This window comes from Pimephales promelas, chromosome 5, assembly GCF_988280905.1.
Source record: "Pimephales promelas chromosome 5, fPimPro1.hap1.1, whole genome shotgun sequence".
In the NCBI taxonomy this organism is placed as follows: Eukaryota; Metazoa; Chordata; class Actinopteri; order Cypriniformes; family Leuciscidae; genus Pimephales; species Pimephales promelas.
This window is the reverse complement of record NC_142773.1, coordinates 8,200,133-8,225,043: the sequence shown is the minus strand read 5'-3', so window position 1 is coordinate 8,225,043 and position 24,911 is coordinate 8,200,133. Positions and strand designations below refer to the sequence as shown.

At 39.0% G+C, this 24,911-nt stretch overlaps 1 protein-coding gene across 7 annotated transcripts in view; it reads right to left on the bottom strand.

Annotated features, from left to right (window-relative positions):
- adgrl2b.1 (adhesion G protein-coupled receptor L2b, tandem duplicate 1) overlaps positions 1–24,911 on the bottom strand; it is a 162,994-nt gene that overhangs the window by 88,150 nt on the left and 49,933 nt on the right. For 4 of the 7 annotated variants that reach the window (XM_089130905.1, XM_089130899.1, XM_089130903.1 and 1 more), the window contains 4 exons: positions 6,096–6,356; positions 5,478–5,581; positions 4,872–5,057; positions 777–815 (listed from right to left, as the gene is read on the bottom strand). In XM_089130905.1, the coding sequence (XP_088987031.1) occupies positions 777–815; positions 4,872–5,057; positions 5,478–5,581; positions 6,096–6,356 (590 nt within the window). The remainder of the gene's footprint in view (positions 1–776; positions 816–4,871; positions 5,058–5,477; positions 5,582–6,095; positions 6,357–24,911) is intronic. The other 3 variants (XM_089130901.1, XM_089130902.1, XM_089130904.1) reach the window with 1 other exon arrangement.

Genomic DNA, 24,911 nt, shown 5'->3' with positions numbered 1-24,911 from the left:
ACTTGGTCTTGGTCTCGACTTGGTCTTGGTCTCAGTCCTGGTCTCGACTTGGTCTTGGTCTCGACTTGGTCTTGGTCTCGGTCTCTGTGGTCTCGTCTCGACTCTATCTTGGTCTCGGTCTTGGTCTCTGTTTCGACGTGGTCTTGGTCTCGACTAAAGGTCTAGTGTGTGGTAAACAAAGATCGCTTTCTTACTTGGGAGCCTTTTCACAAGAAAATACAATTCAGCCTTTCATCCCAGACAGCAACATTTTTTTTTCTTTTTGCCTATTGTTTCAACTTTCTGTTTCAAAAGGAAATATCAACACAGGAAAGAAAAAAAAACATTTAATAAAAAAATATATGTAAAGCGTGTGATATGCCATTATTATTTTGACAGGTGCACCTTTGAATTACCGACTGAAACATGTAATTCAGAATGACAACACTAGCGAGATATGCATAAAAGATAAGCAAGAAATGCAGAGGGGGGCGGCAGAGTGAAACGCTCACAGTTCAGCAGGTGAAGAAGTGGACTTGAGGAATATGCACTTTGATCACAATATCAGCCGACAGACCCGAGCGATTATGACTGTGGGATGTCCATTACTCAGGCAAACAGGAGTGTGGAGTTGAGGAGGAAAAGCGGTGAGGAGGAGGAGGATGGGAGAGCCACACAAAGCAGAACAGAAAGACAAGAGCCACACGTCATCATTAGCAGACAGGCTAACACACACACACACAAGGTGCATGCAGAAGAGCAGGTGAAGGGAATTCTGGGAGGGGGTCCGTATATACCTTTGTATAGGCCCTGCAAGTCCTCTCTCTTTTTTGACGCTTTTTTTTATCAAACACAAAGACGGGAGATTAGGAATAACACACACACACACACACACAGAGAGAGAGAGAGAGAGAGAAGGAAAGAGAAACAGAACAAATAAGAGCCTGTGCGTCAGCCATTTCAAGTGTTCAACTAGGAGCTCTGTTCCAGGGATTCGGATTAATTTTTTCTTATATGAAAACCACTGTTTTTTCATTTTAAAATATTACGTGCATTTACATGCACATTCTTAACCCCATAATGCTTAATAAGCTGACAATGCGCATGCTCATGTAACGTGCTAACCTGTTTTCCTTTATCAGTAAAGTCATACACTGATCAACACCATTTCCACATAAGAGAGCATAGTTTTTCTATGTCTATTTTCTATAGACTCAACGCTCACACGGGTTGCCAGATTGATGACGTACCATTGTAAATTAAAATGGAAAGGGACGAGCTTTACACTAAGTTGATCAGCTAAAGTATCAACGTCATAGAGCTTTTTAGTTCTGGTAGAATCTGCGATCTCTGACCCAGTTCGTTTGATGGTTTCAATTGCTGCAATACACTGTAATTTCTGCCAACTGGCAACCTATGGTGGCAAAATACTGATGGATAGATTGGCAGTGAGCGAGATCACACAGACCAAAACAAAAACAGACTACATTACGACAAGAAACGCACATTTCAATGTCGAATAACTGGTTGTAGAAATGTTTTTCAGAGAAACGAGTATGTTAACTCAGCATGTTTCCTAAATATCTGCAAACATATTATGGTGTGTTTATGCTTTAGTACAGTCAAAAAAATTGCATACAACACCTTTGAGTATCAAATTACATGATATACAGTAAAAGTACGGAGCTATTCAATGGATACCAAACAGTATAGATGTGATCTTCGCAAAATCTGTAGAGAATATTATGTTTGCTCATATTGAGAGATTGAGATACTCTATAAAACGATTTAGAGCTCTATTTTCTGGAAAAGGTGGATGAATACATGGGTAGATGGGTGGATGAGTAGATGAATGGATGGGTAGATGCATGATTGGTTGTGTGGACATGTGGATGGATGAGTGAGTGGATGGATGGATGATTGGTTGTGTGGACGTGTGTGTGGATGGATGGATGGATTGATGGATGATAGGATGGACGGAAGGATGGATGAGTGAGTGGATGAATGAGTGAGTGGATGGATGGATGATAGGATAAGTGAGTGGACAGTGTTTCCTCTAGGATTTTTCCAAGCTGTGGGGGCAGGCCCATTTCCCCGGTGGGGGGGCCTTGTCTCCCCAAAGTATTATAATCGATCATGCGCATCCCGTGTGCAGAATGATGCACTTGAAGCAACACCAAGTCACAGCAAGCAATGCTTCACATTGAAAAGAACATAGTGAAGGGATTATATCTATAATATGCTTAGTAGGGCTGGACGATTTGGGGAAAAAGTCATATTGCCATTGCAATTACTGAGGTCAATATTGCAATTGCGATTTGCGATTCCGATATAATAAAATGGTTTCATGAGTCCAACTTGCTTGGTTCTAAAGTAAAATGCACACACAGATTAGTGATCATTCTGTGTATTAATGTTTATTTCTCAACTCAAACTAAAAACAACAACTAAATGATTGATAACACCTATAATGATCAATAAACCATCAACCAAACCATCATTACAGTGAAAGCTATCAACTTTTAAAAAAAATTATTAGGCTAAAAAAAAAAATTAACATATTTACCTGTGCCCTTCCTGTCTCAACAGGTAGGATACAGAAATTGAATAAAGTTATCAAACAGTCTGTGCTGCATGAATTATAAATTATATATAGAATAATCCTTATTAAAGCTACAAAAGTTCTTTAGTCAAGATCAGTGAGTAATTTTCTAATTTCCCTTTGTTCTTTTAACTTTACTGACAGAACGCTTTATTCGCTGCTGGCGCTTTAAGAGCACCCGTTGCCGAGACGCGGATCTCACACGCGCCTCATCATAGCACAACTCTTTTCGTCCTTAAGACTTTTCTTACGTTATGAAGATACTCGACAAAACGACATTTTGGCATAATTGTGTGTGTTATTGTTCGTTCAAGCTCGAAAGAGAACTGTATTCTGGCACGCGTCAGTGCATCCGCATTATGGCGCGCGTCTTTCTGCGAGTCTCATTCAGGGCATTCACAGGCAGCTTTTCAGTTCTTGTCGTGCAAAATGCGAAAAGGCATTTGCACGAATAAGAACAGGATCGTGTAACACTAGTCAAAGGATGACAAAAAAGAAGAGATGCTGCGTTAATAGCCCTAATTTGTTTATTTCATATAAAATCGCGGCATTTTGCGTTATATAATTGCATAGGTTTGAGATCGCTATTACGATTGCGATATTATTAATCGTGCAGCACTAATGCTTAGTGTATTCTATATGCAACAGTTTTTTGAGCCTTTTCTTTTAACAGTTTTAAATTTCAGTGCGCATGAAGAACAATAGCACTCTCTCGACTCCATGCTGTACTTAAAGGGATTGTGAAAGGTATGGGCAATAAACTCCACTCCAGCAAGATAGTCATTTTATGAAAACCATAGACCTTTATGCTTTATCTACAAATTAAGTATAATAATGGGAATATTGACCTTGAAGAGAGTGTCGTCGTGTCGCAAACGAACGCGACGCGCTGTGTGAATTCTGAATGGAGAATGACTGAGGCGAGATGACTTTCCGTTAACTTTAACTTAGCGACTAAAATTACACATTATGCAATGACTTTAGAAGTCTTGGAATATAGGGTGAAAACTTGATTGTGCTTTACAAAGTTTTTTATGCCTTTAGTGGGGCTTAACAAAATAACATAATACTATGCAGAATATCGGACGTCACTGAGAAGCTGCAGCCGTGGCGGGAGGATTTTAAGTGTGGCGGCCCGCCACGGGAGAATGAATGTAGAGGAAACACTGGGATAAGTGAGTGGATAGATTGATGGATAAGTGAGTGGATGGATGAATGAGTGAGTGAGTGGATGGACGGATGGATGGGTGGAATGATGGATGGATGAGTGGATGGATGGATGAATGAGTGAGTGAGTGGATGGACGGATGGATGGGTGGAATGATGGATGGATGAGTGGATGGATGGATGAATGAGTGAGTGAGTGAGTGAGTAAGTGGATGGATGAATAAATGGATGGGTGGATGGATGATTGGTTGTGTGGACATGTGGATGGATGGATGGATGGATGGATGGAAGGATGATTGGTTGTGTGGACATGTGTGTGGATGGATGGATGCATGCATTGATGGATGATAGGATGGGTGGATGAATGGATGAGTGAGAGAGTGGATGGATGAATGAGTAAATGGATGGATGGATAGGTGGATAGATGATTGGTTGTGTGAACGTGTGGATGGATGGATGGAAGGATGATTGGTTGTGTGGACATGTGTGTGGATGGATGATTGGTTGTGTGGACATGTGGATGGATGGATGGATGGATGGATGGAAGGATGATTGGTTGTGTGGACATGTGTGTGGATGGATGGATGCATGCATGCATTGATGGATGATAGGATGGGTGGATGAATGGATGAGCGAGAGAGTGGATGGATGAATGAGTGAGTGGATGGATGGATAGGTGGATAGATGATTGGTTGTGTGGACGTGTGGATGGATGGATGGATGAGTGGATGGATGATTGCATGGATGGATATGTGGATAGATATGTGGATAGAAGGATATGTGAATGAATGGATGGATGAATGAATGAATGGATGGATGGATGGATGGATGAGAGTGTTAACTGAGTACAGTAAGAGATAAATCATTGGGAGTGTGTGTGCTGGAAAGGCCATACTGAAATCTCCTCCAGCATTAAGAGCTGTCCCCTCACTCATCCACTTCATTAAAGTTTTAAAGCATGGATGTACTTTCCCTGGCCACTGAATGCGTCCTGATAAAAGCATCTCCAGCCGAGCCCGTCAAACCAGAACTGGTGACGTTTTAGGACTTTAAGCATCACTCTTGATCAAATCAAGCTTCGGTCACGTGACTCCTGCGCCAGTAAGAGTAGAGTGTCCTGTACCTTGTTGAAGCTGCGTCCCGCCGTGTCTTTATCGTTGGGTTTGAGCTCCTGCAGCTGAGCGTCCAGGATATCCACCAGCTGCTCCATGAGACGCACAGTCCAGCTGATGTCCCCGGCGAACACCGGGCCCTGCGTGTGCCGCGCCAACTCGTTCGCCAGGTTAGCCGCGTTCTCACCAGTGCGGATCTGGAGAACACCAGTCAGAGACATGCTAATAAACTGGACAGTTACTCACATATGCTTGTCTGAAACTTATTCAACCGTGTAGAAAGCTGATAATCTATTAAGAATAGATGTCGGTTCTTCAAAATGAGAATTGCTTAAAATCAAGAAATCACAATTTTCAAGTCGGTCCTAATACTATGTTCTGGTTCAGTATATTAAAAGATGTATATATATATAGTACTAAATATCAAGCAATATATACTACAGTATGGCAAACCACAATTGTTTGATTGTTTAGATCATCACTTGTATTATATCACCCAGCTCTAATATGCTGGATGCGACTATACGTTATGAAGACATGAAGATTTTAAAAACATCATTATTTTCTGTAAAACCATGTGTATTGTGGAAAGTGGCGTCCAAGGGTTGTAGACTGACCTTCTGTGCCACCTGGCTCACCCAGTGTGAGGTACAGTTGCTGAGATCAGGGCCTTTCGGGCTCCAGATGCCGTCGCCAGCCGAACACAGGAACAACGCCATGCCTGATCAAACACACAGCACATCTGCTCAACACTCACTCTAAGAGCAGCCTTTGAGAGTGTCACATGAAACATGTGTCTAAGATTTAGCGTGTGTTCACACATTTGTCATGTGTGGTGGGATTAAAACGAACCCTGGAGCGATTGCTCTGTTAGTGCGGCTCATTTGAATACGTGTGAACGCCGCCATCTAAACCAAACATGCGGACTGAGACGCTGAAAAGATGAGTCTACAAACCAACTCTGGTGCGGTTCCACTCAAATATGGACCCAAGACATGTAAACGAGCCAAACACAGGAAGATGAGACCCTACAAAGGACAGAGTGCTCAAGCAAACCTGTTTTCTCGTGCACGGGGTTAGTATAATCTGGGACCTCGTGTGATGTAGAAATGGCCCCTCCACCCCTGAATTCATATTCGCAAGGTATAAGCGAAGCCTGTGATCTTACTCGAATTTACTGAGTTATCTCTCGGATATGATGTCAAGCTTGGAAAATGCAGATATAGCAGACATACCTCGAGTTCCTTTAGGACAAGGCCGCTCCACCGTCACTCCTCTGTGCGTCTGTGGCCAGGAGATTCCTCGCATCTCCGTGCCGTCGCAGAAGAGCTTGCTGACGGAGGGGGGGTCCGGCGGGCGGTCGGGCTGCTCGGGGTCAGGGGTCACAGGGGTCACGGGGGTCACAGGGGTCATGATGGTGCTGGTGCTGATCATCACAGGAGCCGTGGATCTGCTGGGCTGAAGCGTGGACGTGACGTCATCGGAGACCGTTGGCACTGTGAGCAGAGGAGAAACACTCCTTCACACACTTTTATCTGAAATCTTGAACACGTCACTGACTAAAACACTGATAGTAAAAACTAAAACACTTTTGATACTTGAAATTAACATTATAAAATAAAAATTTTATAAAAGATTTTTTTTAATAAAAATTATAAAATAAAATAAATTAAATGATGAAATAAAAAGAATAAATGAAATGACAAAATTAAATAATATAATTAAAAGAAAAATAATAATAATAATATATATATATATATATATATATATATATACAAATAAAAATAAAATAAACTGATAGGCCTACATAAAGTTATTTTTTACAGGTAATTCCCAAAGCAACATTTCTCATTTTCATAGCTTATCTTTTGGAGAAGTTTACTTTTAGTAAAATATATATGTATAAAAACAAAAAAAAAACAAAAAAAAACAATAACTAATAAAAGTGACACACACACCACAGTATACAACAATAATATTGATCTTCTGCATTGACACCATTATATGCGAACTGAGCTGGACGATGACATCACGGTTTCTGCAGAGTGGCTGTATATAGGACTAAATGAACTAAACTAATAACGTTTTTATAACAAAAATGAACCATCACTGAACTTCCTTAAGCTGGACTGTGACGCAATTTTCTTCCAGAAACAAACTTTGTTTTATTTTTATCCTGTTATCCCAGTAAAGCTGAGAATATACATAAAGGTGACTTGACAACAACATGACTAGACAACATTGATCAATGAAAGTGAAAAAAACAACAATAAAAACTCCTTTACCGTAAGATAAATACTACCAACCATTATAAGTTACACATCATATCAGCAATGATGAACAAGTCAGTGATTGACTTCATTTGTTTAGGATATTGGCCTCTAATTACAGAAAGAAAGTCGTTCAAACGATAGGAATGAGCTCAGATTAAGGCCTCGTCCACACTACTGCGTTTTCGTTTAAAAACGGAGAATCAAAACGAATACGATCTCCGTCCACACCAGCGTTTTATCTGCATATTAGAAATGATCTCCGTCCACATTAAAACGACTGAAAACGCGGATCAGGTGACCATTCACAAACACTGGGCATGGGCGTGCCGGTGTAAACAGTGAATGACGAATCAGGGAAGGATACGTCATGACTGATGACACCCAATCATAGAGCGGAGCCTCTGCGTCATTGTTTATAAACTCCTCCGTTTTGTCCCGTCCACACTAAAACGCCCTCCGGAGATTCAAAACGCAAAACGCAGCTGCAGCGTTTCTAAACTTCTCCGTTTTAGGTCTTCGTTTTTCCCGTTTTAGTGTGGACGGGGCCTAAAATATTCCCTTTCATTCCGTCACTCATGAGAGACGACTGCAAAACATCACACTCATCACACTCATCTCACACTCATCTCACACTAATCACACAACATGTTCAAAACAGAACAACTTGCTGTCCGTAAGCAAAGCGATGTGAGATATTGTGTTCAATAATGTGCAACACGTGCATATCTGTTCAGATCACACATGTGCTGTGGGGTCTGGGACCCTTCATCAGGGGAACTGTGTGTGTGTGTGTGTGTGAGAGAGAGAATGTGAGTGTTTAAGTGTGTGTGCGCTCTAAAGGGCATCACGACGTGTGTGTGTGTGTGTGTGAAAGAGAGAGAGTGAATGGGTGTGTGTGTATGTTTGCATTTGTGTGCGTGTGAGTGATATGAAGTAATGTGTGTGTGTACATGTTTGTGCCCATGTTTGTGTGTGTGCATGTGAGTGAGTGCGATTGTGTGCATGTGAGTGCTCTGAAGAGCATCCATGACGTGTGTGTGTGAGAGAGAGAGAGAAACATCCAAAAGGCTTCCTCGTTTTACACACTGAATGATTGATTAAGTGTGAGGACGGCGTCTGCAATAACGGCGATGTTTTCACTGGACTAAGAGCAATAATGGAGAACTCAAAGTGAGTCCCTCCTCTTGACAGATAAAACAACACGGCTGGATCTTCTGCTCTATTGTGTTCCCAGACTCCACAAAAACAGAACAATTAAGTAAATTTCAACTAACAAAATAGTTTCAAAACAGAGGAGAAGAGGAAAGACAGTGTTTCTCAGCATGGTTGTGTTTTGATGATTATGAATGTCCTCGTGGTCAGGCCTAGTGTACTTGTGTCTGTTTACACTCCCTTCACACACAACTGAGTGTGTTTACATCAGTTTCACATCACACATCACACACCTTGGCCTTTGGAATTAAAATATCCCCACATCATCACACACCTTCCACCACACCTAGAGATTGGCATGGGGTACTTTCCATAAGATCATCTTTCAATGCAAACCAGCTATTAGGCTAACTGAAGTAAAACCATGCCAATCTCTAGGTGTGGTGGAAGGTGTGTGATGATGTGGGGATATTTTAATTCCAAAGGCCAAGGGAACTTTATCAGGATGCATATTATCCTGGATCCATGAAATAACTGACTTTTAAAAATAAAAATCTGCCTGACTCTATGGGAATTTAACATAGGGGTGTCCTGACTTATGCACCCTGTATTTTAAGGAAAAACATTTATTTATTTATGATACATCATTCATTCACAAAGAAAATTGGTGTCCTTAAAGGTTGGAGTTTTCCTCATTTTTCTAATTAAGGCATTAAGATCAATATCCAAAAGAAGATTTTTTATTCCTCTTTTTAGGCAACTTTAGCATGGGTGCCAAAACTTATTCACACCACTGTATAAGCCACAACAGGGCAACATGTCAGCTGAGTGAACACCAGCTCTACACTGACTATATTCATGTCTCGATATTAATCTGTAATGATATGGTTTTAGGACCGCCAAACGATTAATCGCGATTAATCGCATCCAAAATAAAAGTTTGTGTTTACATAATATATGTGGGTGCATATATAAATATATATATATATATATATATATATATATATATATATATATATATATAAATACACTACACACACACATGACACATGCATGTATATTTAAGAAAAAAATATGATTTATATATAAAATATTAATATATAATATAAATTATATATAAGTCTATATACAGTATATACATGAAAATATTTCTTAAATATATACAAGCATGTGTGTGTATTTATATATATAAAATAATTATACACAGTGCACCCACATATATTATGTAAACACAAACTTTTATTTTGGATGCGATTAATCGTGATTAATCGTTTGACAGCCCTATATGGTTTCTTTAATATAAAATCTTTTAGTCTCAGCAGTTTTCTATTGATTTGTGAACAAAACCTCAATAAACATTTGTCGCGCCTGACGTCCAATAATCGTGATAAACTTTTGCTTTATTGAAGCAAAGTCTCAACTTTATAATTCTATAGATTTCATTACAGAATTCTAACAATGAATGTTGTTTTGTGTCTTGTTACGGCCAGCTCGTTTCGGCCATACATAAAGTAAACAAGTACACCAAAATGACTTGCAAGATTTTATTTGTCCACAAAAATCTCAATTAACTAAATATAACAAAGTCTAGGGTTTCAAATCAAAAGGGGAAAAAATCATAATCCGATTGGGGAGTAAAAGAAGGTTGGTATGGGCTATAAATCAAAGGTTTAAATGACTTCGCCAGAGGCTGTGAGTCCCCTGGACGAAGTGAAGAGGAGATGTTTAATCCAAGGTTTTATCCTCTTCATAATTAGAGATAATCAGGTAGCAGGTGTGTGCGATTTCCCACGCTCTCTGAGCAACTGCGCCACCAGCAGGCGAGCAAGCGAAACGCAGGGTCGTAACAGTCTTTAAAGTGACGGATCTTCTCTTTAAAGCAGTGGTTCTCAAGCGGGGCGAGACAACTGCAAATCAATTTAAATATATTGTATCGGATGCACCGATATGAACATTTAGGCCGATACTTACAACCGATAATTCTTTATATTTATAACTGATATATTGGCTGATAAATCTTAATCCAAATTGATTCTTATGAATGCTACAAAAGTTATTCAGCTGAGAGCAGCGAGTGATCTCTTTGTCTTTTGTTCATGACCCGTTATTGCAAGCCGTTGCGATATTCATATTGTGGTAGACCGATTAATCGGACAATTTTTGGCATTTTTTAACATAATCGGCATCGGCCAATATCCAAGTATATCAAGCCGATTATTAGGCAGGTTTATCTGTGGGCAGCCTAGTGTTGTCGTTGACGCAAGCTGCCGCTAGAGCCATTTTCCAGCCGAGTGAGCAGCAGACCCAGTTCAATGAACTCGTTCAGGCACAACACTGACCGTTAGTTAGTAGCTGGATTAAACATGGTTAAAATGCTGGCCAAACTGTGTAAAGTGTGACTGTATTTCACAGTAGACTAAAAGGTCCAACAGTGGGATGCCGTTGTCTGAAAAGCAACAGACGGACGGTGCGTTGTGGTTCATTTTAAGTTTTTGTAAAATATCATTTTGCCATCTGGTGGTTGTTTTTGTCGTTCAACAGTAATTTACTAGTGACATACGTTATTGTTAGAAGTTAAATAAATTAAATAAAATATAATAAATCTTATATATATAAAAAATGAATCATTTAAAGTTTTTTTTCTCCTTTTTTGTGATAATTAGGTTATGTCCATTTTCGCCTTTATCCGTCAACAAACAAAACAAACAAAAAATACATATTTCAGGACATTTTTTGAGAGGATTAAATGTTTTTGTTGAGAAAGTTTGTCTATGTTAAGTCATTATCATTTCTTTTACATTTTATCTTTCAAAGGTTAAAAACCAAGCAAATATCAGCCAAAATAAATCGGCGGCATTAATCGGCCGACACGGATTTCAAAAGATCGGTATCAGCATCGGCCTGAAAAAACAAAACAAAAAAACATATCGGTCGACCTCTAATTGCGATATATACATTTGCGATATTGTGGAGCCCTAGACTGAACGACGGCTCAAAACACCCGGCCACTTCATGAACACAGGCTACACAGACTACATCTCTCAGTCGGATACAGAAAACCAGCGTCACTAACAGAGCTTTGATGGATGTCAACTGTAGACGAATAAGAGGATTACAGTACACACCGGAGTGCGTTATTACTGATTGGCACACTGACCGCTTTAACCTCGTGCTTCTGCATCAGCACACTTCCTATATTCCAGTATTGTCAAAATGAATGTACTGTGGGTGTTTTATAACGTATGCACGAAGAAGAAGCGTGTTTTAGAGAAGTCTGTGAGGATCATGCACATGACCATCAGACGCTCCAAAGCTTGTCTATCAGATGAACTGCTCCTTCACATCGCTGCGTTTACACAGATTCAGAAGGTTTTTATTTTTCCTTTGGATTTGGTGTTTAATAATTCTGAATGCATCCATAATAGCACCTATCCTCAGTTCTTTGGCATCTCCCGTTGTCTTGTGTAGTATGGCATGTTGACTTGAGCTTACTTTTATGTTGTAAAGAATGTCTTCAATGATTACAAAAAAGAAATCTATCTTTTATTGTTTAAAAACAGTATTCGGCAGTATCCACCTTATTCCTACGGCCCATGACGCTTTGCGCGACCCAGACAGCAAACTGACATTGAATCAACGTGGAAACGACGTCTCTCATGACATTGAAACAACGTTGATTTTGCTCATCGAATTAACGTTGAACCAACGTCAGACGCGGCATTCTTCAAAGCTAAATGAAAATCGAAAATTGGTTTGCTTTCATAACGTTGAAACAACGCGTTGATTTCAAGTTGATTTTCCGTTAGTTTTGAAAGAATGACGCGTCTGACGTTGGTTCAACGTTAATTCGATGAGCAAAACAATGTCAGATCAACGTTGTTTCGATGTCATGTTTCCACGTTGATTCAATGTCAGTTTGCTATCTGGGGAATTATGGGTGTAACTTCCGTTAAGTTGTAAACAATCAGAGAAAGGCTCGCTCTATGAACCCAATATGTTAAAAAAGTGTCAGAATGAGATGCCATTAATCGACTAACCCTTCAACCATTGAACATTAAAATAAAATTTACAAGTTTAAAGGAATCGGGTACTTTCAACAGACCAAAAATAGCCCCTTATGTGTGAGTATTTGGTTAAATATCACTGTAGTACAGCGGATTGCAAAGGAAAAAATAAAAATCATCATGAGGAAAAGAAAGCAGCGACTGAAAAGAGCTCTTGCCAAAGATATTCTTATTATAACATGTCACGTTACGTTATTCTCATGATGTCTGAAAATAAATCATGAGGGAAAATTGACAGTTCATCCAGTCAAACTGACGGATCAGCTTTATTTGTAGGGCAACCTTATGATTTGAAATGATTCGTTTTAGCCTTTTTGAATGAAAGTTCCTGCCACCCATAATTCAAAACGCAGTCAGGTCGTCAGGAATAAGGTGGATTGATTCGGAGAGGGTAAAAAAAAAACACTGAGTTACAGCACCACATAAACATGGGTGGATAAAGGAGGAACGTTGTAAGATACATTCACATCTTTTACTATAGCAAAGGAGACACACATGCATCAGATTCCATTTTATGACCCTTAAATGTGGACGTGGGACCAGATTATACGTCAGCCGAGAGGACAATGCTGGTTCATCATCATTCTCAGGTGGGAATGCAATGAAACTCAATGAAATACATAGCCGTAACTTTGCGTCTCCGTAATACGATGATACAGTTCTGTGATCACGCAGGAAATGTGTATACGTTTCTCAGACCGTCTGAGACCGATAACATGGAAGATTTCCACTTTATATCCACTTTATATCTAGATACAGTTCAAGTTCGGTATAAATCTTTGCTCTAAAGACAAACAAGTAATGAATGCTTAGATTTCCACCAGAAACAGTGTGGCGTCTTAGACTGGACACTTTATTTCCAATCTGAAGGGCTCTCATGTGCACTGTGATTCAGCCCTGCAGTGGAGCATCGTGAGTAAATGGTCAACACATTAAACTAATGCATTGACCGTGAACCGGTTTAATTAAGATGGCCATTATGGTCTCATTCCTTCACAAGCAGGACACACAGGGTATTTCTGCACACTGGCTGTTCAGGGAAGATCTCTGGATCACAATGAATTGATTTTGTCAGCAGCAGAAACGAATCCAGAATAGTTCCAGATTGGTGGTTTGGACGCAAGCCCAGTGTGTGTTTCTGTAACCACACTGACGTACCGTACCAGTGGCTGATACCAGTACCACCCACCAGAGTTTGACATTAACTCACTCACCGGACAATTCGGACTCTCAATTTTTAAGTTACCGGCCATTCAGAACTTCAAAATAAACCAGACTATCTACGTCATAGCTTTTATATAACATTTAATTCTTATACAAACTAAATCCTATCATCCAGTATCTCCTCTCTTCCTCTTTCATCCTCATCCTTTGCACCAAAAACGTATTTTAGGTGGTAATACAGTACACAGAACATCAGAAAAATGAAAAATAACGTCTTTTCTGTTCACCAAATGCTTTTTAATCTTCACTATTGCTTCAACATGCCGTTATTTGTTGCGTAGTGACTGACGTGTGTGTTCGAGTAAGCCAGATATGAGCGGATTCTGCTCAATACAATGTATTTGATAGCCTATATCATGACAACTCATGAGTATTTGCGCTAAATCTGCGCAGAATTGGTTTACACGAACTTCCACAGCAAAGCGAGTAAATATAATAAGTAACACGCCAAATTGACCCTTCGCTAAGCCACAAATATATTTCAGCATTTTGTTAATCGACGTTAACGTTAGCCCTTACTAAGTAGCCTAACTTAACCCAATCCGATCGCGGCTCTCCCGGTATTATTATTCCACAAGATTTATTGATAAGCTGTTTGATTTATAATTATTAAGATTATTTTCACATACCCTGCTGTGTATGAACATATAGCTGTTCCTCAATTTGTGTTTCCCATTTGAACGGTCAGCGTATGAGGCGCTGCTGCTTGCGCTGGGACTATAACGTTAGGCTTTAACTTCAATTTAAGAAATTATTCTCTAATCGGTTGCATATGTCGTGAATATATCCCTCGAATGCATACTATAGTCCCTTTTGTCTCGCTCTCTCAGATATTTCACTTGTTCGCCGAAAATTTCTAATTATCTCATTGAAATGTCTGACACCGGGTGCATCCACACTATAATAGACGGGCCAGCCGCGAAAGCTTGACAGGCGTAGCAACGGTAACTAGGGAGGGCGGGGCTTAGCGAAGGGTCAATTGTCTAGTGATTTGACAGCGTTTCCCGCCACTGTAGAATTTTTCCACATTTGGCGTGTTCACTTTATTGTAAATGATTATAAATGGGATCATAGACAGCAGCAGGCATTAGGACAGAAAGATCACTATACAGTCCCTCCAGAAAAACGCGATTATGCGATCGCTGAATTCAATGCAAAATCAGCCAAAGTCCGCATATTTATGCGGGGGCCGCATTTTTTCGAATAAGCCGCACTTTCGCCGCATAAAATGCCGATTTCCATGCAAAATATGCGGGGCTTGCATGATTTCATAATCCTCGCATTTTCGTTGCAAAAAAAAGTCACATATCTTCGCAGAAAGTTGAAAAATGTTGCGTTTGCTTCATACACGAGCAGCCATTTCCTCCTGTTTCCATGGGAACGTTATGAAGTGACGCAATTACGCGATGGGATAGCTCACAGCTAAAGTTATTGCAGAGGCCAGAAAGACTCACGGAGGCGATTGACATCTCACAAATCGAACTCGTATAACTGTCTGTCACACGTTCTACCATCACATCGTTACTTAATAAACAAAATAAGATAAAAGAATAAGCATCAAACAGAAATTACCCGCACACATGGGGTGTTTGAGGCGCACACACTGCAGACATTTCAGCGCGCAGCTCTTAAAGGGGCCACACCTTATTTACACTCGTTACAGTCTGAAATAAAACATTGCTGATTTTGTAATTGTGAAAGAGAGTCTATTGTGCACTTATTGTTTGAATGTCCCTATTTTTCAATCTTTTGGAATGAGATGTCTCAATTTCTAGGTTTTAAAATGAATTGCAACCTTGTCTTAAATTTGTCATCTTCATACAAATGATTTTGACTTTCCTTTAAGAAAAATATCGATTTTTTCTATTATTAGGAAAATTTCATATTCATCAAACTAAGTGGAGTAACTCAAAACCCAACTTTGCTCATTTCAAAACAGCCTTTAAAATGTATTTTGAGTCTTTAAAATGTAAAAAAAAAATCGAAAAGCCCAAAAGATCTGTATCTCTGCTAAAGGAATTTAATATGTCTGTAATGCCCTCTATCTTTTTTTTTTTTTTTTTTTTTCCAAATTATTGTTTCATGTTTTAGGCTACTTCTCAGATGTTATACTTATCAGAAAATGTGTAAAAGAAATGTCAAGAACTTGATATCAAACTCTGTGATTTTGAAAATTTAATAAAAATAAAACAAGATGAGAAATTAAATATTCCCAGCACTTTCTATGATGTAGTATGCTTGCTACATCATAGAAAGTAATAAGAAATGACTCTTTACATTAAGGTAGTAGCCTAGTGAGAACAGGGTGTTGGGGGAATCACTTTTTTTCTCTTTTTCATCAAACCGCAGTTTTTGCAAGTTCCCGCAATTTTTGCAAGTTCCCGCAATTTTTGCAAGTTCCCGCAATTTCATCGCATAAAATTGCATAAATATCCCGCATATTCCATCGCATTTTTAAAGAAAACGGGCCGCGTAATCAAGGATTTTTGCCCGCAACAATCACAAAAAAACTCCGCGTTTTTCTGGAAGGACTGACTATATCTGAAGGGTTTATTTTCTCACACCTGAAAACCTCCAGACCTGGTTTTCTTGGAATCAGAGGTAGAAATTGTTTCAGATAAATTTTGATATTAGTGTAGAAATACATGTTGTTTAGGTCCCAAAGTTACAGTAACTCTCTGTAAAAACAAATGATCATCATTTTAACGGTAAAAAAGTGCTATGGCAAAGAACTGTTAATTGGTTAACAGGAAGTTTCCGTACTATATTCGGGTAATAATGGCAAGAGATCGAAGTATACATTTAATGTACAATGCTAAATTGACAGTTTTTGGAAGTGAAAAAGAACTAGTCTTTGTATAATTTACAGTTAAAAACATTAAATTGACATTCCCAGAATTCCCTGCGAGACACTTCACATTTTATGTATTTCCTTAGTTTTTCCAAACAGTTATGTACATTTATGTTAATGTTGCATCTAATGTTTTTTTTTTTATGTCTTTCATGTTACCATGATGGTGTTTAGTATTTGTGTGAATGACGCCTATGTATTAGCTGTTTCTGATAGGCTTAGAATCATCATGTGACTCATCACCACTGCGATTTGTGGTTGTCAGTGTACAACGGTATTAGTTCTTCAATATATTGGTTATTCAACGTTATAACAGTTAATGAAATACAGCATTTTACTGAAATAAAGTTAAATATATAACATGTACATGTTTCCGGCAACCACAGCTGCTGTTTTTTTTTTTTTTACCATACATTTACCATAATTTTTTATACAGTGCATGTTAAACAGTAAAATGACTGTAAAAACTGAGATTTAAACAACTTTACAGTACAACGAATAAAATATTTGACAAAAAAAAAAAAGTTTCACACATTTCAACCTAAAAAAGGATCATGTATGCATGTATATGTAATTGGTCTGTACAAAAACAGCAAAATCCATTATCTGGTGCTTGTGGAAAAGCAGAAATTACCTGGTTAGTTACCTGGTACTGGTTACCTGTTAAAAAACAGCAGTTACCACAGTTAACCCAGCACACAAAGCTTGTAAAACACTGCTTTAACAGACATCATACTTAGGTAAGATGGAAAATGCCTCTGAAACTATGCTAGATCAATTCTTGAACCACATGACAACTACATTCACCTTGTGTCCACTTAAATGTTTTTTGGTGAAATGGAAAACAAAGAGCGAACCAGTGAGAGAAAATAAATAGAGGTAAACTGCTTGTCAATGGCTGGAGTCTGCATCGTTTGACATCTCCAGACTCGTGCCTCTACAATTTTCTTTTTATTATGCCAGGCAATTTCACCGGAGGAATCGCAGAGCATTGTCCATCAGAGCTTTCAGGAAAAGTAGCCTCAATTAGCTGTCATTTCAGTCAGTCACTGGAATCATCCTCTGCAGCACACAAGGACACGTAGCCTATCCAAGACCATTAACAATAACGCCTAGAGTAAGAACAATCCTGAATGGTCTGCTGAGGAATTGGGATTTCAAGAGGAAAAGTGGTAAGACTGCTAAACAAATCTGTCACATCATCACTGCAGCCTACAGACTAAAACATAGAAAAAAAAACTGGCAAAAAACAGTCTCAATTTCTTCTCTTTTTTATTCAGGCGGGATTTGCCCAAAGTTCGTGATGGTGGTCATTTAGAGGGTGTATTTCACGCTGGCTGTGTCACAACAACATAACGTAGGATCAGCATGTGTGTGTGCAGTCTGGGAGCAAACCAATTATACTAAATGGCAATTCTTGGTGCTTCCAAGATATCTATCTCAAGGGCCTGGTTTCACAAACAGGGTTTAGATTAAGCCTTTTCAGATAAAGCCTAAGATTAGGCCTTAGTTCAATTAGGGCATTTAAGTAGCTTTTATAACCATGCCTTAGAGACACATTACTGGTGTGCATCTTGAGACAAAACAATGGCACTGACCTATTTTAAACAGCTCAAACATGCATTTTATTTTGGGACTAGACAAAGGGATAGTTCACCCAAAAATGAAAATGATTCCATGATTTACTCATCCTAGGTGTATATGACTTTCTTCATTCAGCCGAACACAATCAGAGTGATATTAAAACAAATCTCAGAGAATGGTTGACTATGTACCGATGTTTTATTAGACCAAAGGTTCATTGTTCGCCGGAGTTCTCCTTTAAGCGAACGTAGAGATTTGTGAGAATATGGGACGCGTGTCAGATCGCGTCTCTGTCAGCAACGGCTGTCCGAATTCACTCACTCGTTTTTACTTACTCCTTCTTATTCACTCCTTCAAGTGAACAGTATTAGTGGACTAATGTAGGGAATAGGCCTAGTAAATGAGGGTTTAGGGGGCGATTTCGGATTCAACCCATGTTCTCGACTCAAGCAGTGAAAAATAGAGGAAACTGACAAGGCGTTGACAGACAGGACCAAGCAGGTAATAATTAAAGGATTAGCTCACTTTTGAAAAAACTTTTGCTGATAATATACTCACCCCCATGTCATCCAAGATGTCCATGTCTTTCTTTCTTCAGTCGAAAAGAAATTAAGGTTTTTGATGAAAACATTCCAGGATTTTTCTCCTTATAATGGACTTCCATGGGAACCAGGTCCAAACGAGGTCCAAACGACAGTTATAACAGTTACAGATGCAGCTTCAAGTGTCTTTAAACGACACCAGACGATGAATTAGGGTCTTATCATGCGAAACGATCGGTTATTTCAATGCTTATTCCAAAAATGTAACTTTTCTAAGGACAAATGCTAGCCTTGCTCTATTCTGTGAGGCGCGTTGGTAACAGAAGTACAGAGTCAGAGTGTTTACAAGTTGAATGCATAGGTTGAACGTGAAAACTAACTCAAACGCCGTTTACAAAAAAGGAATTAAAAGGTAAAACAACGATGTTGGACGATTTTGATTCTGTACTTCCGGCTACGTCGCCCGTGACCTTTTGAACGTAATTACGTATTACGTGACGTTGCAAACGCGCCTCACAATATATTACAAGGCTAGCATTTGTCCTTAGAAAAGTTACATTTTTGGAATAAGCATTGAAATAACCGATCGTTTCGCATGATAAGACCCTTATTCATCGTCTGGTGTCGTTTAAAGAAATTTGAAGCTGCATCTGAAACTGTTATTAACTGTCGTTTGGACCTCGGTTGGACCTGGTTCCCATTGAAGTCCATTATAAGGAGAAAAATCCTGGAATGTTTTCATCAAAAACCTTAATTTCTTTTCGACTGAGGAAAGAAAGACATGGACATTTTGGATGACATGGGGGTGAGTAAATTATCAGCAAAAGTTTTTTCAAAAGTGAACTACTCCTTTAATATGAAACAGTCTCAACTTTCAAATTTGGTCAGTCAAAGAAAATCAAACAATAAATAGGCCTACCGTTTTGTGGCTCTTTAATGTGTCGTGACAGATTGCCTGATAAAGCCAAGTTCCACCGACGTTAATCTACTAACTCTCCGGACTGCTTTGTTGGACAAAAATGGTGGATTTTGATTGGTCAGATCACATGTCTGTCAATCAAAAGTTAGTTTCGTATTCAGGGCACAATAACAAAACAGTTCTTTCCCGCACTACCGCACCGTTATGTAAGCCCATGAAAACATGCGCATTTTACGTTTGCCTTTAAATTAGCGATTTAAATTATTTAAATATTACCGGTGTTGTCACACGTCGATTAAGTGGTGAGAAAATATCCTCACCGTTACAACCATACTTGAGCCAAGACATTTTTTAATATAACTCCAGTTGTATTTGGCTGAAAGAAGAATGTCATATACACCTAGGATGGCTTGAAGGTGAGTAAATGATGGGTTTATTACAATTTTTGGCTGAACTAACCCTTTAAGCCTTGTCTGTGAAACCAAGGGAAGGTGTAACACAATATTGTGAGGCATCAAAATGGAAAAAAAGGATTAGTTGACAAAAGATAATAATGGAGAATTGATTTTACTAGTGGCAGTTGTATCAACCTAGGTGTAAATACACAGCTTTGAATTTGTTTTGGGTTTTTTTTTTGTACCATTTCAGACATATTTTGCACACGGTTTCTTTAAACGTCTCTCTTAGACTGCCATTTTATAGTCTATGCAGCTCCTAAAAGTCCCCAAGGGGGAATCCATCAGGGTTTCAGCTCTACTATTGATTAAATGACTGAATATCTGCTTCCATTGTTGACTAAGAGTCAACTTCCCTGACATCTCTAGCAGTAATGTGAGACTGAGACAGATGAGGGCTCTATCAGGTCATCTGAGGGGAAAAGACGCTTCAAACCAGAGTATGGGGGTCTAGTCCACATTGGAACAAACAATCTAAGGAATAGGAATTGTTAAGAAACTATTAAATCATAAATCGTACGTCCAGTCTCTTTCCATGCGTTATAAAACTGACTGCTGTTTTTCAGTTAGTGGTGAAAATCCAACTTTTAATGTTGTTTATGTATAGCCTCTCACGGGGATTTCGGATGCCCCAACGCCTGTGATGAGAAGACCAGCGCCTGTGAAGAGACGACTCAACGCCGGCGATATGTTATGGCGCCGTTTTATATATAAACAATATTTATATTTAAACAATATGAATGTAAGTCAGAGGAGAACTGGCCCCCGACTGAGCCTGGGTTCTCCCAAGGTTTTTCTCCATCCAATCTGATGGAGTTTTGGTTCCTTGCCACTGTCGCCTTGCTTTTGGCTTGCTTAGTCGAGGTTATTTAGTATTTAATATTTAACAATATTATTGATCTGTGTTGTACTACTTTCATGTTATCACTGTGAAGCTGCTTTGATACAATTCTGTATTGTGAAAAGCGCTATATAAATAAATGTGACTTGACTTGACTTATGTGTCTGTGGTGTTTTTAATACTATGCTTTATTAATTCATAAGTGGACAGCATTGCTGAGTATTTTCTCCTTAAAACTGCAGTGAACGAAAGACAGTCTCAAAAACACAGTTTGAAATCGCTGGTGTTTCTGACGTCACACACAACCTTGTAACCAATCAGATCAACGAGTGATCGACAACCAGTGGATCTCTGAGCTGAGTGAGTGAGTGGAGGCGGGGCTCATTTGCATATTCATAGAACCACACTAAATGAGGCAAGGGTGTTGAGTTACTTTCAAGCAATAGCAATACTGATGTTTAAAGTCTACAGATCACAGCCAATGGCGAGCGACCGGCAAGAGATATTCAGTGCATCAACATCTGCATCCCATCAGCTTTCTACAGTAGAGAATGACCCGCGCTGCTTCCCTATAGACACTTCCACATCTGCCTGGACTTCACCGTTTAACCCTAAATTAACCTCAAAGACATTTTCCCATTTTAATCTTACACTTCAATAAATGCGCTAAACTTAATTACTGCCAATATATTTTGACTGTTTATCCAGGAGAGAACTGGTGTTGCCTGGTTTGGGGTTTTTTCTCCAGTCTCCAACATCAAATGTAGTTATTATTCCTTGCCTCAGTCACTTTTGGCTTGCACACTACAGGACTAAAAGACCATACTATATTTAAGGCCAAGTTCTTTTTTGCAACTTGATAAACAGTGTCACTTTCAATGTTCTACTATAAAGCAGCTCTACAGTGTGTTCGTGTTTTTATTCGCAGGCGTCTGACCTCGACGGACTGAACAGAAGAAATAAACCAGAGGATTTCCATGCCAAAAAAGGCAGAGCCTCTGAGCCACGCCCACCTACTACATCATCTCCACGGACCAATGCTAGTACAAAGGTGTTTACCAACTGGAAACTTTGGCAAGCGGTTTCGAACTCCAGAAACAAAGATTTGTCCTCATTTTCTTCTAAACGACATCAAATCAGTTTGAAGCCTTTAAAAAAAAACAAAAAAAAAACAATTTTTTACTCAGAAATTGCTAGAAAATTTCACAAAGCAAATTTTACTCCAATAACCAAAGAAATTCATTCTATAACAAATATCAACTGCTTGATTGTTTATGTCGTCACCATATGAAAAACTGATAAATGTGGACAATAGGCTTTATGCCGTGCGTCACGTGACCAAACCGGAAAACGGGTCTCATCGCATCCGCTTGTCAGAGAAAGTGTTAACGGCCGTAAGAACTGACTACGATATCTATGGATATTTAAGGTAATCAGCTAACCTACCTAGTTCACTTTGTTGGCGTTTTATTCCATTTAAATATCTAAACGTTACTGTGAAGAATAAAAAATATAAAACGTTTAAATATCAATCTGCACGTGTGAGGGATATTGGTTATGCTAATCTTTGCTCGCTCCTTTTAAGTTATCTTGAGTAAAACCGCAAAAAATTTCATGAAGCACATACAAAAGACCTGGACCGGAAGCGATGCGACCTGTTTTACAGAGAATGCGGAAGTAAGTTGTGCATAAAGCCTATTAAGGCATTATACACAAATATATGCATATGTGTGTGTAACATCATGATTTTCTGTGAAACTACCTAAAAACAAAGTGTATTGTAAGAAGTGCAAATTAAATCAAACAAACTACAACAACTGAAGCATGCAGTTCTTCCTAAAGCCATTTTTTAGTGGACGTGTAAAGAGAAACACCTGTTTTGCAGAATCTTTAAAGGTTTACAGTCTTAGACCCCCCATGGGCTTTCCATTTCCACTAATCACCACAGACACCGAGTCTAACAGGTGTCAAACGCTCCATTACCAAACAACAGCATTTCCAGGTTTGACTGGTGCGTCCTGTGAACAGCCACAGGCACATAAAAACCAGACGGATTGGTGCTCGAGTTTAGAAACTCTGATGTGTGTGTGCTAAAGACCAAAGAGAGTAGAAATGTGGCTTATTAACTTCAGAACTGACACTGCCTCCAGGAATACTCTGCGTATGCGAAGCAGGAGAATGAAAAACCCAGCAAACAGTGAGGAGGCAGAGAAAAAAAACAGAACAATACTCTCTTTTTTCCTGCTTGCTTTTCTCAGTTCAGTTCGCTGCGAAGAACGCCTCGATTCAACACGGAATGTGTGTTGTTGAAACTCAAAACACACAGAGGCACTCTTATGAGATATTCTCAGAGCACACTGGCCATGCAAAGCCACATTTGAGTCTCTTATTGGCTCCGAAGCTGGAGTGATATGCAACAAAATGGCCTAGTTCATTGTATTTTATGACTATAGTATAAATAATACAATTCAATAGTACGGATGGTTCTTTGTGCCTATAAGAACTATTGATTTTGAATCTTTTACACTCGGACAAATTGCACTTCTAAGGAACATTAACAACGACCTATTGTCCGCTTTTTCAAACTCTTGATTTTTGGGCTCTACTACAATAGCTTTTCATGCTCACATATTCTCCACTGTTGCAGCTCCTGTCAGTAACGCTCTGTTTACTTCCTGTCCCTCCTTCTGAAAAGCACACTGTGCTCTGATTGGTCGGCTGGATCAGTGTGTTGTGATTGGTCGAGCGCTTCGAGTGTGTTTGGGAAAATCCCGCCCCTTTCCATAACCACCAGTTAAACAGACTACTAACTAACTCAGCCAGGCCCGCCGCTTTATTCTGCGTATTAATTATTATAATGAGGAATATTGTGATGTGTCCGTTCCTGGAAGAAACTCAAGACTACAATGGATGCGTTTCAGGAGTTCAGAAACACTGACACTGATATAGAGAATTTATAGAGAGGGACTTTGGACCTTTGCAAAGCTTTTTCATGATTAAACGGCAAAAAATAAAGATGAAGAAAAAAAAATCAGAATATGTCTTCTTTAAATGTTCTCCTTCATCCCTCTGAAAGTTCCTAGGAATAATTGCTTCCTCTGATCCGTCTTTTTACCTTGTTGAACAAAGAAAACATAATCGTTGTGCATCCCTGACAATGGCTTTAAAGCGTCAAAATGAGTAGTTGAAGTGTCAGGATTTAGGTATGCATTTTAGTACGGGTTCTTAGTAGCTTCACTTTGAAGAAAAAGCCATCAATGAGAAAAGAATTTGCCTTTTGACTCGCTCTCTTTTAGGTGTATGCTTACAGTTACTAAAGCGATGCGCAAATTTAGCATTAAATCACAATGTAACAGGGCTTCAGACTAACATCAGAGCATTTTACTGATGGAGGCACGAACACCTGATTTGGGAGCACCAAAAAACTAACAAAACCCCCCCCCCCCACTAATATGTTTTGTCTGTTGGAAATGCATATTTGACAGTAGCTTGAGATGGTAAATTTATTTTAATTTACAAAAACAGTAACATCTGTAAATGAATAGGACTCTACTCTTTATAAATTAACCATTGGTGTTCCATACTATCATACATGTGTAGATCATGATAACCACAGGTAAAGCTGGGTTGCAGGCTGGAATGGGACAACAACAACAAAATGGGTATTTTTTGCAGGAACGGACGCCAACTGGATCTAGCAGGAGCTGGGATCATAAATCCTCAATACTGTTCCCAAGTTCCCAACGCATTAGTGCCACCAAATGCATCTTCAGCAGACATATTAACAAAACTCAAAACCAAAACATGATGAGAATTTGGATTATTTCTAGAGCCAGACCGATATATCGGCCGATATTAGGTATTTTCCATAATATCGGTATCGGCAGTTATAAATGGCCGATAAATGAATATTTAAAAAATAAAATAAAAACGGACGAAACACGCTTTAATTATCTCTCCTTGGCCTGTTATATTGAAAATGTATGTTTTACAATTTGCAGTATGATGTTATCTATTGCTAAATTATGGCTCATCATAGACTAGCTAACCACAAAGCTAGCTAATGCCACTATCATACGTGGAAGACCGCTAACGTTAACATTAATGAGCTTGGAAACCACAATGAACTTTTTCTGCCTAAATAAA